At 54.4% G+C, this 18,535-nt stretch overlaps 2 protein-coding genes across 2 annotated transcripts in view; both read left to right on the top strand.

Moving 5' to 3' along the window:
* Positions 1-17,226, top strand: part of LOC311186153 (leukocyte immunoglobulin-like receptor subfamily A member 6) — a gene marked incomplete at both ends in the record, with an annotated part of 61,209 nt that extends 43,983 nt beyond the window's left edge. The window contains 4 exons of the mRNA XM_084257039.1: positions 13,643-13,945; positions 14,700-14,828; positions 15,437-15,489; positions 17,092-17,226. Coding sequence (XP_084113165.1) covers positions 13,643-13,945; positions 14,700-14,828; positions 15,437-15,489; positions 17,092-17,226 — 620 coding nt within the window. The remainder of the gene's footprint in view (positions 1-13,642; positions 13,946-14,699; positions 14,829-15,436; positions 15,490-17,091) is intronic.
* On the top strand, positions 11,826-13,505 carry LOC311186703 (leukocyte immunoglobulin-like receptor subfamily A member 6; the record flags this gene model as incomplete). Its single annotated transcript, XM_084257853.1, has 6 exons — positions 11,826-11,859; positions 12,004-12,039; positions 12,217-12,504; positions 12,675-12,950; positions 13,145-13,441; positions 13,483-13,505. 6 exons carry the CDS (start codon positions 11,826-11,828, stop codon positions 13,503-13,505), a joined length of 954 nt encoding a protein of 317 aa, XP_084113979.1.
* Positions 17,227-18,535: the final 1,309 nt, after the last annotated feature.

Here is an 18,535-nt window from a genome sequence, read left to right as displayed (position 1 = left end):
GATCAATCCCCAAAGATATTTCTCCTCAGATTCGCTCCTATATAAAGGTTTCTCTTCTGGAGAGCATGCTCCAAAACCATTTCTCCTCAAAATGTCTTCTGTATAAAAGTGTCTCCTCAGGAAACCATGTCCAAAAGACATTTCTCCTCAGATTCTCTCCTATACAAATGTTTCTATTCAGATTAGCATTCCCCTGATATATTTCTCCTCCGATTCTCTCCTACAGAGATATTCCTCTTCAGGAAAGCATGCTTCCACGGATTTTTTACTCTGATTCTCCTCTACGTAAAACTTTTTCCTCAGGGGAGCATGTTCCAAAACATTACTCCTCAGGCTTTGCTCTACGGAGACCTTTTTCCTCAGTAAAAGACCTCCCAAAATATTTTTGTCAGAGTTTGCCCCATTGTTTTTATCTCCATGTGAGATTTGATTGCTTAATTGAGTAAGTAGCACAGGTGCTCGGTCCTGTCCCTTCAGTTCAATTTTTGGCCATCTTTCCTTTTTCTGGAGCTCACTGCACACTGTGATCAGCGTCTCTTTGGCATGTGTCCTGCTGCTTTCCTTCCTCCTCGCCATCCTCCCCCAACACCCTCCAGAGCAAGCATGTAAGTCAGGTCAGTGTGGAGAGGACGACGGGGCGGTGTTACTGCTGTGGAGCTGGCAAGTTGTGCCGCAGCATATTTTAGGGGCATTTATTTCAGAAAGTAAAGATTAGTTAAAATGTTTTTTCAATGAATCAGTGCATGCAACAGAGCAAAGGAGAAAATACGTTGAACATATTTTGAACCTATGTTGAAGAGAGATGAACACCCACAGGAAAAAAATAGGATAACTGTGTGGCGTTCACAATTTTTATGCTACTATTATTTGAATAATTACATGAAAAGGCACATGATACTTGCAACAGAACAATCGACGCACTTGTCATTGAAGTCAGGAAGGAGCTCGAGACATCACCCATTGCCACTTCTACCCGCCATTGTGCTGGGGACCTAACCAGTGCAGTGGGGCCAGTAGGCTGCGGCTGCCGCTGCTGGTGACAACCATAATCATAAAGGACATCAGCATCGGGAAGAATGTTTTAACACAGTCCTCATCCTCAAATGGCTCAATCGTGCGCACAGAAGAAAGACAGTAAACCATCATGCACTGATGCAAAATCCGCAACAAAATCGTCGCAAACTGACCTTGAGGATACGCTGCAAGCACCACTAAAAGGACCATGACCCAAGGCCTTTAAAGTGAAGATTTGATCCTTCAGGTCTGGGATGTGTCTCAGGCCTGGTCCCAGCAGATAATCTGCAACCACAACTCTTTGAACAGTTTCCAGCAAGTCGCCCCCCACACTTCACACTTACTCAGGGTAAGAAGACCCCACGTGAGTCACCTTCCGTCTTGTGGTCAAGGTTGGAAACTTACACAAGCTGCACAATCCTTCACACAGGCATTGTCCTCCCGTCACGTCCTGTGCATCGTCCCTCTGGGCACTCGTCCTCAGCATCTCGGCGCACCATGCACGTGTGTCTCGGTGAGTCTGGAGGGAAGGGAAGGAGGAAGCACTGTGGCGGGTCCTGGCCCGGACGGCTATGTCCCCCCCTATAGAGAGCCCTGTGAACATGGGGCAAGGTGGGCCTGGGAGGGTGACGCTGAGGGGGCATGTGGGGGAGGCCGGGGCTCTGTGGGGATGGATGGCCCATGGTGAATGATTGTTTCTAGGGTTCTTCCTGATCCAGAGGATCTGGGCAGAGGCGGGTGAGTCCTCTCTTCTGAATTGAGGTTGGCATCCACCCAAATGAGAGGGCTTCCTGCAGCGACACGGAGAGAGGGGGGAAGGCCAAATGAAAAAGCCTGCCGGTGGGGGGAGAGGCGACACCCAGGGTCAGGAAGGGCTAGTGCTGAAGCCACCAGGAGGCTTCGGGGACCCAGGAGGGGTCGGTGTTCCTGGGGCACCCTCAGGGGAGCCTCGTGGAAGCCGGCCGTGGAGATGGCACAGCCATGGTGGGATATGTGCCCACTCCGCAGGCACACGTGTGGACAGTGGAGCTACTGCGGCATTTGCGAAATGGCTTCATTCCTTCCTCCTACCGGGACCGCAGGCCATGAAGTCAAGCACGGTCTGGCCCACGAGAGGAGCTGGAAACGCAGCCAGCTGGTTCCCACCCCCGCCGCAGAAGGCACGAAAGGGTCCGGCCTTCAGATACAAGAGCTGTGGGCCCACCGGGAGCTGCTAGAGTCAGAGGCACAGGAAACGGGGGAGGGTGGCGGAGACAACCTGGCCAGAACTCGGGCAGAACAGGACTTAGAGACACAGAAAGGAAGGAGGAAGGCAGGGACAGGGGCCCTCACATATTCCAGAAGATTCTTTGCCCTGTGGCACCTCTCCAGGGAGGGCGAGGCACACGTACACTGGCACCCTGATGCCCGGAGCCTCCACGGAACATCCCAGGGCCTCTTCCCTTTGGGCCCTGTCACCCCCACTCACGGGGGCACCTACAGGTACTACAGCACTTCAACCACTCTGATCGCGGGCGGTCTCACCCCAGTGACCATGTCTCATGACCATGGGGTGTGCCCAGGAATTCTTGAGAGAGGAAATAGGCTAAAAAGGAGAGAGGAAAAGAGAGACGACAGGGAAGGGGGGGCCCTTTAGGATCCTCCTTCAGTCCTGCACGGAAGCCACACAGGGCAGTGAAGGGGGGGCATCTATGTGCCCAGGCCCCTCCAGTTGGGAAGACCAGAGGCTGGTCCCTCACGGTTACCTACTTCCCAGGAGCCCCTCCTGACCGCTCGCCCACAGAGGGACTCCCCAGGCAGTACAGAAATCCTGCATACAAGGGAGAGAGGCCGCCCCGTGTCCTCTGTCTGCTCGCGCCTCCCCTGTTCTCTCCCTGAGCCTTGAAGCCTAGGGAGGGAGACAAAGCCCGCGGGTTATGGGAAGGGATCCCAGCCCCCAGAAGCTCAGTGTTGGATGACAAGGGGCAAAATGCCTGTTCACTGAGACGTTCCATCGTAATGGCTCCCGTGACCACAAAAGGAAGGAGAACTGCGGTGTGGGCGGTGATGACAGCGCCAGGGCGGCAGCACGGCAATGTAGAAAGACAGCGAAAAAGTCGGGCAGAAGATGAGCAGTTCCCTCTCCTCACCTCTCGCGTGTCCTTTTTTCCAGGAAACTCGTCAGGTAATTCCACAGGCTCCAAAACAGGTGAGTTTAGGTCCCTCTTCATGCGCGAAGCCTGGGAGAGAGAACACTCAGACTTGAGTATCGTGTCACTCTCCGACTCTGCGATCTTGAGCTCGTCACATTCTCTCTGCGATCGCCAGGCTCCTCTGCAAAAGAGGGTGTTCAGTCCCGCCCGGCCTCCGCAGGACTCTTAGTCTCTACTTTTCTGCAGCTGACACCTCCTCCCACAGAGGGTGGTCATCAGCCTGACCTCCTTCCCAGAATGATTGCTGACGTGATCTGTCACCACTCCTAACTGGTGACAGGAATCTTGGGGACTTCAGGGAGGGAAGGGAAGGGGGAAGTGGTGAGAGAAGGGACGGGTCTTGGAGAAGTTCCATTTGCCAAGCAAAGAGCTCTCCTCTGTCAGGAAGCTACCCTGGTGGTCTCGCTAGAGCAGGAGCCTGGCCGAGTTCATCCTCATGCGTGACTCCGTGAATTTGCTCACGCAAGCAATGCTCCATGGGCCGCACATGCAGTATGCATCCATCTCCTCTAGCTGCTATAACCAATCCCCGTGAGACAGTGGGTAGAGACACATGTTTTTAATTGTTCTATGGGCCCGAATTCTAAAATGGGCCTCACTGAGCCAAATGCAAGATGGTGGCAGGGCTGCTTTCCTTTGGGAAGCCCTGGGGAGGATCCATGACCTGGTTTTTAGAGCTGGCAGAGGCGCCTGCTCTCATTCCTTGATCCGTGGTCCCTTCCTTCCACCAGCAATGGGGGGTCAAGTCTACGCCACCCCAAGTCGCTCAGCCCTTCCTTCCTTTAACACATCTCTTTCTCTGACTCTTCTTCTGCCTCCCTCCTTCGTTTTCAAGGATTCTGTCATTACACTCGCACAGCCTGGATAGCCCAGGAAATCTCCCTATCATAATTCAGCTGATTGGCAACCATAATTCCTCCTCGTCATACACAACACACATAAACACAGGCTGCAGGGACTGGAGCACAGGCGCTGGGCGGGGATGCCTTCTCCTGTGGGCTGTACATTTTAAATAAGATGAACCTGGACTCTACTCTGGGGAGTCTGACATTGCAGAAAGGGCTGGGGAAGGGCATCCAATGAATGCATGAATGGGCAAACCCACTGACAGCTGGGCAGCAAGTATAGGTGAAATTAAAAATTAAATGGCATTTAATGGTCAGTGGGTGGTTTAGGACTATGGTAGCAGATCTCTCACTCAGCAGGCAACACATGAGGTGTGACCTTGACAACAGGAAGTATTTAACCCTTTGAAGACTGGTGGAAGAATAGTTTAGAGCTCTCAGGCATGCAGGGATCAAGAGGAACAATCTCTGTCCAAGGAGGAATCCGTGCATGTCACACTGGGGAGAGGCAGAGCGAATCACAAGACGCACATGGAGGGACAGCGGGCCGGTGACACAGAGAGCTAAGTAAGAACAAAGAGTTTGTCCTGTAAGTTAGCTGTCCCTGACGTCATTAAGGCTTACAAGGAACCCACATTAGTCAACAGTGAGTCACATGATCAGAATGGACTGTGAGGTGGACAACTTGGCCGCACACCAGGCCAGAATAAGTTCCACCTTCTAGCGCTCACTTAGATCCTAAAGGGGTGACCGCGACGGACATAAGCTGTTCTGGGGTGGTGGAATCCCGTGAAAAGGTTTCCCTTGGTCTGATTCTCCCAGCTGCTCTATCAAGGGCTAATCCAGTGCTCTCCGAGACGCCTTCTCTCTGCATCTGAGTCCCCACTTGGCAAAGGAGTGAAAGCCGCAGGGGTGCACAGGAAAGGCGCTGGCTGCGAGACTGGGTGGTCGTGTGGGTCTGACCAGCAGCCCATCCGTCTCCCAGGTCTGCCTCAGAAAGCAAACACTGCGTTTTCTGCGGCACTGGGCTCACCGGCTGTTCTTCACTTCCTGCTGTGTGACATGAGGCGACCGCCCTTGCTCTGACCTAACTTTCACGTTTTTCCCTTGTATGGGAGAGCTGAATTTCTTTGGTTGCCATGTGTGGAGGTAGAAATGGTGCGTGTATTTACCCAACAATCAACAAATGAGGAGCTATCAATGGGGGGGGGGTGGGGAGAGGGGATGTTTCTTGGCACCTCACTGGAGTCACATCTCCCTCCAGAAGATCCCGGAAATCTGGCCGTTCTGCTTTCAGTCACAGTGATCATCAGCTTCCACGCTGTCCTCCTGTTCTTCCTCTTTCAGCACAAGTGCCCTGCCACAAGGAGGAAGAAGGAAGACAGAGGTCAGTACCAGCAGGCAAGGCGGGCATTTGGGACGAGTGTGTGCGGGCACATGCTCTACTGTTCCAGGCTGATACCAGGGCAGGGCAGGGGCTCTGAGGGACTTTCTAGAGGGAACACCAGGGCCCCTGCCCCTCCGCTCAGCGCAGACCACTGCCTGGTTCTCCACTATATCCCATGTCCAGTGCAGGACACTGGACTCCCCACAGACCCAGGGGAGCATCCATGCAGGGGAGAAAGCAGGAGACAGTTCATGAGCTATCAACCAGGGGCTGCTAATGAGGCGGGTCTTGAAACTTTAGAGAGGTAGAATGTCCGACTCTGCTTTGAGGCAGGTCCGTCATCTCGGGCATCCGCTCCATCCCTCTGCACAGGTAGCTGCGGCTCTCAAGTGAGAAGACAAAAGGTCTCTGCCAAGTGTCTTTAATAACTTCTGTCCCCACAGATGCTGCAATGAAGGACAGCAGAGCTGAAGTGGCCAGCACGGTGACAAGGGCGGTAAGTGCTCCCTAACGGATCCTCCCCACCCCTACTTTAGTCTGTGGGCTGCGGAAGCCGGCTCAGCACACCCCCTTCCAGGCAGGCTCACCCGCTAAGTCGCCACGAAGGTGCGCACCCCCTCAGTCACGATTCCCTCCTTCCAGGCCCCCAGGGCAGAAGACCCGCAGGAGGTGACATACACAGAGCTGGACCCTCGCGTTTTCGCGCAGAAAATAATCACCGCCACGTCCCGGAGGCCCACGGACCCCTCAGCAGACACCTGCGTGTATATGGAGCTCCAGCCCGCTGAGAGCAGACCCGGGCGTGGTCCTGCGCCGCAAGGCCGTGTGGGGTCGCCCACGGAAGCCGCGGTCCTTCTCCGTCTCAGCTCCCAGCTCCGTCTTCACCACAGCTGGGGCCTGGGGCCTAAGCCAACGTCCCGGAGGGCTGTAGGGCAGGAAGGCGCAGGGCAGGATCTCTGTGACCGAGCAGCCGGGTGAAGGGCGAGTCCTGGAGCCCTCCGTGGCTTTTCAGGCTTTTATCGAGATTTCCCTGGACTCGGCAGGCAGGGAGGCCAGGGCCCGGGGGCTGACAGGAGAGCCCAGCACGCCGGAGAGCCCAGAGAGAGAGAATACTTGCTGGCAGGCCTCCCAGCCCCGGGAAGTCCTCTCTCCCTCCCTCTCTCTCTCTCTCTCTCTCTCTGGCCTCTCCGGCCTTCTCTCACGGCCTGTACTTCTCTGTTGGTTCTCCTTCATTCCACTCTTTCGCTCTTCTGGCGTCCCAGTGACGCTGCCCTTGTAAACCCAGTCAGCCCAGGTGAATCCCATCTCCAGAGGCCCACACCCCCCCCAGGTGCCACCATCAGGCATGCCCAGGGGCCACAGGGATCCACCATCCTTCCTAATGGCGGGAGGGCAGAAAAGCCTGACACTTTTTCATTTACCCTGCAGTGGGGTTATCCCAGTTCTGTGGCGTCTCCCCGGCCATCACTCACTCAGAGAAGGGAGAACACCGCGTGCCTTCCCTCAGGGGTGGTGCGCAAGGAAACAGAAGCACAAACCAAGTTAAACAGAATACACTTTTAGACTCTATGGCCAGATTAGTGGTTACCTGGGAAGGAATTGGGAGGCAGGTCGGGTTAACCAGGTGAAAGGCCTCAACTGTCTGGTGATGAACGGAATTAGATGTTGATGGAAAACAAGATAACAGATCACATCCAGAAGTGATTTATAGGCATGTGTCCCTGAAACCTACATCACCTCGTACACCAATGGTACTTCAGAAAATAAACTGAGGGCCTCTGGTGGCGCAGGAGTTAAAGACAGCGCTGTCAAGCAATCGCCAGCCACTGCAGCACGGGTTTGATCCCGGGCCAGGGAGCTGACCCACAGGGCACAACAGACCTCTCCTGTCTCATCCGCTACTCCCCTCAGCAGTGGATTTCAGTAGATCGACCTGTTCTGCTCCCCACTCTCTCTGGTGGATCCTCTTACCCCCCACATCTCTGGCCTGCACCCCAGATCTTATGGGCATAAATAAATACATCTTTAAAAAAAGAAAATAGGGCCTTCCTTGTGGCACAGGCGGTTGGTTTAGCGCAGTGCTGTGAAGCTGTCCACAAGTCTCTGCAGCACCGGTTTGATCCCCGCCGGCCTCGGAGCAACCCACATGGCCAAGCAGACCTCTCCTGTCTCCCGCTGCTCCCCTCAGCAGTGTGTTTCATCCGTCTGCCTGTTCTGTTCCCCACGCTGTCTCTGGGGAATCCTCTCACCTTCCCGCGCATCTGGACTGTACCCCGGCTCTTGTATAACTAAAATAAATCTTTAAAAAAAAGAAAGAAAGAAAATAAGTTGAAAATTTTATATGAGTGTTGAAGGGAATAGGAAGGCAACTGGGCACACTGGGTGAAGGTGGCGGCTTGTAGATGACTGGACACTAGACTTGGGGGAAAAGCATGGCGCTGTGTAAACAGATGCTGACATACACGTGTGTTCGTCTAACACCTACACAATGCCATAAACCCGTGACTTAGGTTTTTAAAAAAAAAACAAACTCTGGCACAGCAGAAGCTGAAGGGCCATTCCTCAGCCTGTCAGAGGATGTCTGCAGAAGCCTGCAGCGACCCACTCTCGGGGGTAACAGCCAGTGGGGCGGAGGACTCAGAGATGGAGACAAGCCCCTGGGGCTCATCGGGGAGCCTGGTCCTTGGGGGCACTCCTCCTAGCCAGAGCCGCCTGTGGCCATCAGAGGGCACCAGATCATCTGTGTCTGGTCACTCCCTGTGGGGCTGGCCACCTGCAGGAGGTGGCCCTCAGTGCTCTGTCACCGTCAGCATCCCCAACACCATCCTACTGGAGTCTTCCGTACACGGGGTTATCCATAGAGGGACCCCCAGGGCTGTCCTGCGGGTGGGGCTGACGGGGAGTAGTTGCAGCTGCTCGCCCTGGGTCCAGGGGATAGTGCAGGGGAGCCCCACTCTGACACAGGGGTAACACCCAGGGGTGACCACACCTGAGCCATTGTCTCAGCACACCGGGGTGTGGCCAGTCAGGGCAGATGTCCCAGAAACACAGGGGGGCCAGAGCCCTGACCCCTCCCCACCTACAAGGCCCCTGGGTTCACACAGGGGAGTCTCCTCCCCGTCACCCTAGGTGGTCCCAAACACCAGGGTGCCCAGCTTTGTCCCCCTCCCCTCCTTGCCCCCCAACTGGGGGAACTTCATTTCCCCTTTTCTGCATTGTCTGTGGCTCCACATTTCAGAAACATCATAAGCAGCTCTTCTCCCTGTTGGTGTAACCGTCCAGGCAGGGTCACTCACCCCCAGAACCCCAATCCCCTACCCTGCAGTCACTGTCCGTTCTTGAAAGTCACCTAGAACTGGCGCGTTGCAGTTTAGAAGAAGGGGCTCTTGGCTGCACAAAGGCACCATTGATTTAGGTGGGAGGGGACAGCTAAGATAATAATTCCGGGAATGTTCCTCTTTCCCAGGGTAACTGACAACACCTGTGCCTCAGACACTCGCCTGGGTGCCCTTGGGCCACTTCCAGCAGGGACAGCTGGGAGTTGGCTGGCCCGGCTGGTGACCTGAGGCTGCAGAGAACCCTCACCCACGTACTCCTGCCTGCTCCTTGGAAGGCAGTTGCTGCCCCCCTGCCCTTGGTGGCACCATCTGGGGTAAAACCTGGTCTAGGGAATACCCAAGATTCAGCCTGGGCCTTCTAAGCAACCAGCAAAATGACCCAGTTCAGACCGATGATGACGGGAAGAGGAGGGTCCTGAGTGGGCGGATCCACCCTCTGCCTGACTGTGGAGTTGACCCGAAGCTCCCGGGCCTGCTCACTCGGGTCCAGCCCAGCCTGGAAATGGATGGACAGTGAGATACCCCACGCTGCACTGGGCGGGTGGTGGGGGCGGGGATTCGTTATAACATGACCTGCCAGGGAACCGGAAGTCAGAGAAAGAACATGACCCCTCAGGTCACAGAGTAGGAATAATGTCACCACTGAGTTTAATTTTATTGTTATTTTTTAATTTTTTTAAAGGTTAACAAAAGGTTTATTTACAAGGGAAGGGGAATGAGGAAATGTACAACTCAGGGAGAAAAGAGGGAGATAAATTCTTAAATGTGTTCCGCAGACCTGGAATCCCCCATGACCCGCGGAGACCCAACCTGCCCAGCCAAGAGCACGAGCCAAGTGTGCCCGACCCCACTAACATGGCTGGGTTTTATTTACAAACAGAGAAAATGGCTGCTTAACTCCACCCTTAGGTCCCTTAGGTCCTCACCACTTCCCTTTGGGGATCCTGGGATTTGTTGTTCCTGGTGTCTTGATGGAGTGGGGGTGGCATCTACAAAGCCTGTATGGAGTTAGCTTCACTTTTTGCCACCCTTTCCATGGTGTTGACGATCAAGTGTATGGATGCTGGGGTACAGTCTTAGATGAAATTTTTTCTCAGGGTTCCCAATGGAAAGCAAACCAGTCTCTCCAGGTCTTGTCCTTTGTGGAAAGCAAAAGTCCTCCATTCCTGGGAAATATTTATCAGTCCAAGCCAAAAAAAAAAAACCAAACAAACAAAATATCTGGAGGCATTAGCCAAAACAAAACAGCAAAGATATCAAGTACAGGAAAAATATTAAAATGGATTCAACTTGTGCAAAAACAGGTTCTCTCAACCTCGATCCCAAACTGCTTCAAAAGTGCAGCAAAAGTTTGCAAACCAAATCTACTTTTAAACCGTATCACCTATTTTTGCATAAAATCACAGGGCAGTATAACTAAACAGCAATTTTAGCTGCTTTGTTGGAATACTCCATAAAGGAGCAGAGCGAACTCTTGACATCCGGTCCCCATAGTCTTCAAGAACAAAGCTGGTCTCATCAGACGCCCCCTGGGCTTCCTCTTCTCCAGGGTACCAAGGCTTTTTCTTTTTCCGGGTTGTCCAGTCCTGACCATGGAGGCAGCTTCCCCACATCCCTTGGAGGTCTCTGGAGTCTGCGAACAAAGCAACAGGTTCTCCTCTTCTTGGTTCAGCTCCATTTCAACTTCCTGCAAGATTCCGCTCAAAGCCACACAATGAAATTCATGCCCAGTTGTTTTGGTTTAAGCAGACAAAATCCCTGTGGAAGTTATGCAAAAACAGACTCTGAGATAAGTAGTAAAAAAATTACTACCACTATTTTCATGCTGTGTTGGTATCAAGGGGAGAGAAAATGTGAACAAGTTCACTTTGCTGGGAAAAAAAAACAACATTGCTGCAGATCCTGGTCACTCAATACAAGAAAACTTTGTGGATTCAGAACAAATGCAAAAAAAAAAAAAAAAAAAAAAAGATATTACCAGTATCATGTCAAAGAAAACGTAGTAAAAATCAGGTGTATTTCCAGGTCTATTCAGTTCTTTGTAGGAAATTTTTACTCTCAACAGTTCCATCAGTAGGAATCTGTTGAGGGCTTTTCTCCCTGTTTTCTCCAGAAACAGTTTGTGTACTACACACTGCTGCAAGGCAGCAATCACCATTGGCAATGCACATTCATTTCTGTACATGTGAAAGTGTTACCCGTTTTCCCCAGTGACGATGCTTCCCTTCTCGTTTTACTTTACTAGGGAAGCCAAACAGGACAAATTCATCTAAAGCCTTTCCCAGGAGGACAGGGAGAAACTTGTGGAGTGTCCCAGGAGCTCTACTGAGGTTCCACAAAATTTCCTTCTATCAACCAAATGACAGGCTACCAAATTTTTACTTGAATTTAGACTGAGTTTCATTTTAAACAGAGCAGTTTTCCATCAAATTCAGGGTTCTCACAAAATCACTGTCCCCTAAAACTGAAGACAAGACGCAGGAAGGGAGGGGAGTCTGTCCAGGATAGGGATACCCAGGGGGTAGGAGTAACTCTCAGGCTTGTTCCCAGGGCGGTGGGGGTGGAGACTGCTGCAAGAAAAAAAGAGAAGGGAAGGAGCTGTGGAGAAGCCACAGAGGCAGAAAGGCCCAGCCCTTCCCTGAGGGTCCTCCTGGGCTGGTCGTTCTGTGGCCTGGCCTGACTCTTAGGTGGACGGTAACCTCAGCTCTGCAGGTGGTAACAACCCTCCCTGAGCAACTCCAGGACCTGGGGACCCTGTCCAGACTGAGGCCACAGGATGTGCTGATGGACAGGCAGAGGGTGAGGAGACCCAGGGGGAGGCTCTGAGGGAGGACACGCCCTGGGTCTCCCTCCCCTGCATGGAGCACCTCAGGAGAGCGCTGTGATAAAACCAGAGCAGGCTGGAAGGACAGTTCCCCTTCCTGTGGGAGATGACTTGACAACCCTATGACAGGAAGGACCAACCCCCAGTGTCCCCACCCGTGTGTCTGTCCATCCTGCCGGCACCCTGGGCCCTCCATCCCCACAGCCAGGTCACGGAGACGACGCCATGACCCCCAGCCTCACGGCCCTGCTCTGCCTGGGTGAGGTGTGAGGAGGGAGGGGTGCCCTGGTCTGGAGGAACCCCACGGCCAGGCCTGGTCTGTCAGGGGACCCAGGACTCGGGAGGCTCCGGGAGGAGGCTCTGTCAGGACTCGGGGCAGGCCTCTCACTGGCCTCTCTTCCAGGGCTGAGTGTGGGCCCCGGGACCCCAGAGCAGGCAGGTGAGTCTGTGCCCAGGTGTCCCAGGTCCCGCCTCTTCACTGGGGAGGGGGCACCCCTGGGCAGCTCGGGGTGGAGACAGCAGGTCTGGGGTGATGGAGGGGAGGGTCTGGGAGGGTCTGGGCTGGGGGCTGGGATCTGGTGTGGGGACGCCTGTGACCACCTCTGATTCCTTCCAGGGGCCCTGCCCAAACCCACCCTCTGGGCTGAGCCAGGCTCTCTGATCCCCTTGGACGATCCTGTGACCATCTGGTGTCAGGGAGCCCGGGGGGCGACGGAGTTCCATCTGTATAGAGAGGGAAGCTCAGGTTCCTGGGACAGACGGATGACAAAGGAGTCCAGGGATAAGGCCCAGTTGCCCATCCGATACCTGACAGAGCACTATGCAGGGAGATATCACTGTATCTATCTTACCTCTGCTGGCTGGTCGGAGCGCAGTGACCCCCTGGAGCTGGTGGTGGTGACAAGTGAGAGCACACTCTGGGTCCAGCCTCAGGCTCTGCCCTCAGGGAGGGGGGTCTGCTCCAGGGGTATCTCCCCTCTTATGGCACAGCCCTGGGGGATGTGGTGGGAATGTCCCCATTTAACACACTGTCTCTGCCTCTGCTAGGATCTTACTACAGACCCAGCCTCTCAGCCCTGCCGAGCCCCAGGGTGACCTCAGGAGGGAACGTGACCCTCCAGTGTGGCTCAGACCAGGGGTTTGACAAGTTCCGTCTGACTGAGGAAGGAGAACACAATTCCTCCTGGACCCTGGACTCGCAGCGACTCCCCAGTGGGCAGGTCCAGGCCCTGTTCCCTGTGGGCCCCGTGACCACCAGTCACAGGTGGCTGTTCAGGTGCTATGGCTATTTCAACAACAACCCCCAGATATGGTCACTCCCCAGTGAGCCCCTGGAGGTCCTGGTGTCAGGTGAGGAGCGCTACCACAGATGCCCTAGGGTCTGAGTCAGGCCCAGTAGAGGCCTGGGTGTCACACAGAGGACAGGAGCTCAGAAATTCTGGGACATGGGGACAGCCTCAGAGTCACACAGACACTACAGATTCCTGCAGGAAGGTAAGGGAGTAGGGAGCACCCTCCCCCGCCATCCCCTGGTCTCTCCCCAGGTGGGTCCGGGAAGCCCGTGCTCCTGTCCCTGCAGGGCCCTGTCGTGGCCTCTGGACAGAACCTGACCCTCCAGTGTGGCTCTGAAGTTGGCTACGACAGATTTGCTCTGGCCCGGGAGGGGGCTGGTGACCTCCAGCAAAGCCCTGGCCAGGGGTCCCCAGCTCGGCTGTCTCAGGCCCACTTCCCCCTGGGCCCGGTGAGCCGCCTCCACGGGGGCCGGTACAGATGCTACGGGGGACACAGCCTCTCGGCCCAGTGGTCGACCCCCAGCGACCCCCTGGACATCCTGGTGGCAGGTGAGGAGCCGGGGGCCGGTCAGGACCCTCCATCAGCACAGACCCTGCTGGGGACTCCAGGTGAGGGACAGGAGGAGGGATATGGGGTCCCCAAGGAAAGAGACAGGAGAGGTGGGGAGAGAGGAGACCCCAAGACTCAGACACACAGAGATGAGTGTCCCCAGAACACAGCGGGCCAGCCCTCTCCCCTCCTCTCTCTAGGAATGCTCCCTGACACCCCCTCCCTGTCCGTGCACCCGGGCCCCAACGTGACCCGCGGAGAGAACGTGACCCTGCTGTGTCAGTCCCGGAGCCCGAGGGACACTTTCCTTCTGTCCAAGGAGGGGGCCGCCGAGCCCCCGCTGCATCTGACCGCAGAGCGCACAGCTCAGAAGTTCCAGGCGGGATTCTCCCTGGGTCCTGCCACCTCAGCCCTCGGGGGCACCTACAGGTGCTACAGCTCCCTCGGCAGCGACCCCTACCTGGTGTCACACCCCAGTGAGCCCCTGGAGCTCCTGGTCTCTGGTGAGGCCCTTCCCTGTCCTCTCTGCCGGTCACTCAGGTCCTGTACTGGGGCTCTGATCTGTGGGTGCGAGGGGTCCTAGGCCAGGTCACCAGAGGCAGATCGTTCCTCAGAGTCCCTCCCACACTCTCCACCCTCCTCCCCACCTGTATTCAGCAGGTGCCAGTTGGGCAGCTGGAGGAACTTGAGGGCCACTGGGAAGATGAAGGAGAAGAGTAAGGTGGGGGCAGTGGGGTCTGCCCAGCCCTCACTTTGTCCTATCCTCATTCCCTGGAGCCTCCAGGGACCCCAGCCTGTCACCCACAGGGCCGAGCTCCACAGCTGATGAGTTTGGGGGTCTCTGCTCAATGGGGCACAGATACCACCCCCACCCCCAGGCAGTTCTGAGTCCCTCAGCTGATCCAGTGCATCCAGAGACCCTGTCTTTGGGAGGTGACAGGAGAAACCTGCAGCTGCGAGGAGACACTAGGACAGGCCCCGCCTGCAGATGAGGAGCCCAGAGCCCGAGCAGGCGATCCCTGGGGGCAGCGTGAGGACAGCACAGGACCCCCAATCCTGGTCCAGTCCCAGCCCTGGCACACACAGGCTGGTGACCAGGCCGGTGATTAACCTCTCTGAGCTCAGTCCCGTCTGTACAGTGAGGGATGGGCCACGCCATGTGCAGGACAGAATTAGAGGAGATGACGCGCAGACCCAGCATGTGCCTGCACACAGGTGTGCAATCTAAGGGTGTCCAGTCCATTCATGACTTCCCAGGTGCCCAGGGTCTGGATTGGTACCTGTGGGTTGTGATCGGGGCCTCGGTGGCCTTTGTCCTGCTGCTTGCGCTCCTCCTCCTGCTGCTGCTTCTCCGACGACCGTGTCAGGGCAAACGCAGGAAGTCGGGTGAGTGGGCCCGGGGTGACCCGGCTGCATGTGGTGGTTGGTCCTCCCAGGGTGGAGGCGGGGCTGAGGGCACCAGCCAAAGGAAAATAACTAGAAGGGAAGGTTAGCGTAGAAAACCTCTCTGGCATTTCCTCATGAGAAGCTCTACAAAGAAAGCACTTGATGCAGCGCCTGTGTCCATGTTACGGCTCTTTCACATAGTAGGTGTTCAGGTCCCATCTTCCTCTGGAGTCAGGTGGTTGTCCCCCAGGGTGGAGCCAGAGGAGGGAGACGGCCCAGAGAGACTGATTCCCGCTTCCTTCAGGGGAGGGCGCTGGGAGAGGCAACCCCACTGCAGACCCCAGACCTACCCACCGCCCTTCTCTGCCCCTAACACTCGGGTCTCCTCCCCCAGCTCCAGCCCTGCTGCCACCCAGGGAGACACCCCGAGTGAGAGGATGAGGCAGGCTGCCTGGAGGTGGGGGGCTCTGGGAACCAGGAGTGAACACTGAAACCCCACATATGGGCCCTCAGTCACTCCCTCCCCTTGGAACACAGGGACCATCTAGGACAGGGGAGCTGAAAGCGCTCAGGAACCCCAAGAGACACGCCCTGTTCTGTCCCAGCAGATGCTGCCCAGACAGACACACAGCCTGAGGAGGGGGTGCAGCTGGACCCTCAGGTGAGACCCTGCTCTTGCCCAGGCACCAGGCCCTCTTGTCCCCACATTTCAGTCGACACTCTGTCCTCACGTCACCCGCTCTCAGCAGTGTCCACAGCGACTCCACTTCTGGGGCCCTCCTGAGACTGCACCCTCCTGCTTTCTGTGACCTTTTACTCTTCCTCAGGGCCTCCTTCCTGCTGTCTTGGCCTCTGCCTGACTTTCTGGTTGTTGGGGTGCAGCCCCAGGGCTCCAGGGGATGCATTAGGAAGTGAATCACCCACATTCCCCAGGCCCTTCACCATTCACCCAGCATGATCATGGGGTTCCCTGCTCGCCTGGCCCCACTGGGTGCTGCAGGGCCGGCAGGGGCCACACTGTCCCCTCTCCTGAGAGCAGAGAGTATCCTAGAGAGCAAAGTGTACCGAGGGATAAAGCAGAAGGGAGAGGGACAGGAAACAGCAAGTGCAAAGAACCTGAGGCAGGTGCTTCAGGGAGAGGGTGGGTGGGACTGGAGCCACATGAACAGAGATGGCACATTAGTGAGACAGGGCAAGCTAGGGTTATTAGGCAGTTTTAGGGACAGTGCAGGAGGGGATCTTTGAAGAATTCAGGAAGGCTTCAGAGATAAGGACGAGCAAGGAAATGAAACCAATTCCACTGGGAAAAACAAAATCCTAGAACCACAGATAATCTTGTTAAGGATGGTCCTGGTTTTCTTCAGATGATAAGATAAAGTGTAAAGATGCTCACCGGGAGGGCTAGACCATAAAGATAAAGATGTAACAAATGGGGAAAGACAGACCTGTTAGATAAGGAATGTGAAGATCCCCACTCAGTAGCAAATTAAGTGAGACAGCCGAAAACTGACCAATCAAAAAGAGACTAGTGGAGTTTTAGAATAATGAGGGAAAAAAAGGTATATATTCCCTGAGACACAATTCCACTTTGGCTTCCTTGCCCCTCCCAGGCCTGGTTCCCTGGCATGGGAGTCCCACTTTATTTCTGCTCTTTTTCTCCTCAATAAACTTTTTTTCTTCTAAACAAACCTGCGCTTCTCCCTTGCTTGCCTGAGCGTCTGCGAAGTTCCTGCTGCAGCTTCGTGAGACACCAACCCGTGGGGGGTCTAGCGGCTGGGGCTCAGCACTGCCCTGCAGCCTGGAATCCGTTCCTGGCTGGGAAACTAGGCCTGACAATTCCGGTATCATTAGGATCGAATCAGGACCTTAGAAAGATCCAGATGCTCCAGGGCTTTGGAAGTCCCTGCAGATTGCTCAGGAAGTGACCTGATCTGAGTAAATATCTGAAAATCTCTCCCTGTGACCACATGGAAAATTTGCTGGAGGAAACAGTGGGATCCATTGTTTCCGTTTCACTGTCTGTCAGACCCCGCAAGATGGAGAGACCCAGGGAGTGAGGCCCACCCAGGTGAACAACTCCAGGGCAACACTCAAGGCGGGAGTGGCCACGTCTCCTTCCACCCTATCCAGGGAATTGCTGGACATGAAGGATAGACAAGCAGATAACAGACCGATGGACAGCCAGGTGGGTCCCGCCCTCACCAAGACCCCAGGCTTCCCCCACCCCAGTCACACACTTACTCCCTTGCATCTCCCCCCACAGGCTGCAGCATCTGAGGAGGTGACCTATGCCCAGCTGAACCGCTTGACCCTCACGCAGCAGACAGCACCCTCTTCCTCCCTGTCACAGGAGCCCCCCGATGAATCCAGCACGTATGCTGCTCTGGCCACCCACTAGCCCAGGGAGGACCGGACCCCACACTCCAGGACAAGATGCTGGGGCCCTGGAAGGCCCAGGAGCTGCCCCCACAGATGCAGCCCTCTGACTCCAGGCAGCCTGACTCCTAACACGGACCCCCAGTGGCTGCTGAAGGCCTTTGAGTCACCTGATCTGACATCAGAGAGAACTAATGTCCCACATTTTGGAAATAAAGCCACAGACTTCTCATTAAACAATGGATGTGATGAGATTCAAACAGAAATGAGAAAATGCTTTAGACGGAGTGATAACACAAACGCACCGGCTTGGGCGAGAACAAGACGGCTGCCAAGAGCTGGCTGGAAAGCCACAAACGGGAGCATGGCAGGAAGTGCAACTGTGCAGACTTAGGAGTAGATTCCTGAACAAATATTCACCAACAAGATTTGACACTCCATGAAATGGGTGACACTTCAGGGCCATGCTGGCCTGTCTGTTTCCAGTTCCAAAATCACTCAATACAATCCAAACATTAAAAGAAGAAACAGAAAAATGGCCTTGTGAACAGATACAGAACATGTGAAAAAAATGCGTGATTGATTTATGACAAAAAACAAGCTCTTCAGAAATAAGAGATTTCTGATCATTTATCAAAGCTTCTTTTAAAATATTTAATAGAAATAAACTTTAAAAGTGAAAACCTGAACTCTTTCTGCCTGTGATTAAGACTAAGGCAAGAATGTCCACTTCCATTCAGGGGGCCCTGGAAGAAAAAAGAAAAAAAAGAAAAAAAGAAGATGAACGTGATATGCACTAAATGGAAGGAATAAACAGTATTACTCATATATTACAAAATTGTGTGCATGGAAACTCTAAAATAATGTAAAAATCAATCATTCCCATTTGAAAAGATGGTTCCAGAGTCACTGGACAAATCAACAATTCGTAAAACTCAGTTGCACCAGAAACTATGTAATAAAAAGTCAAGGCTTAATTTCCCCGACCTCATATAATTTGAGGAAGTCAATCATAGGGAAGAATATGAAATAAGGATGAATACATTGAAATAATTATTTGCAATTACATATCCTTGCAGCATCCTCCTGCCTGCAAGGAAAAGAATGAAGGACAGAAGCTGGGAGGTCAGGCTGAAGAACGCAAAGGACAGTCCTGCCTACCTGTGGTTGGATCACGCCGTGTCCCAGGCCCGGTCCCGGTGGCGTGAGCTGTCATTTGCTCGCCCGTCTAATAAGAATTAATTGGATGCATTGATGTATGTATGATTCCTACGGGAACAATAAAGACTAACACAAATTAAAAATAAAAAACTCGGTTGCATTTCTTTTTT

Source organism: Talpa europaea (genome assembly GCF_964194135.1).
Source record: "Talpa europaea genome assembly, chromosome: 16".
In the NCBI taxonomy this organism is placed as follows: Eukaryota; Metazoa; Chordata; class Mammalia; order Eulipotyphla; family Talpidae; genus Talpa; species Talpa europaea.
The sequence above is the reverse complement of the archived record's forward strand: the minus strand, read 5'-3'. Positions and strand labels throughout refer to the sequence as shown.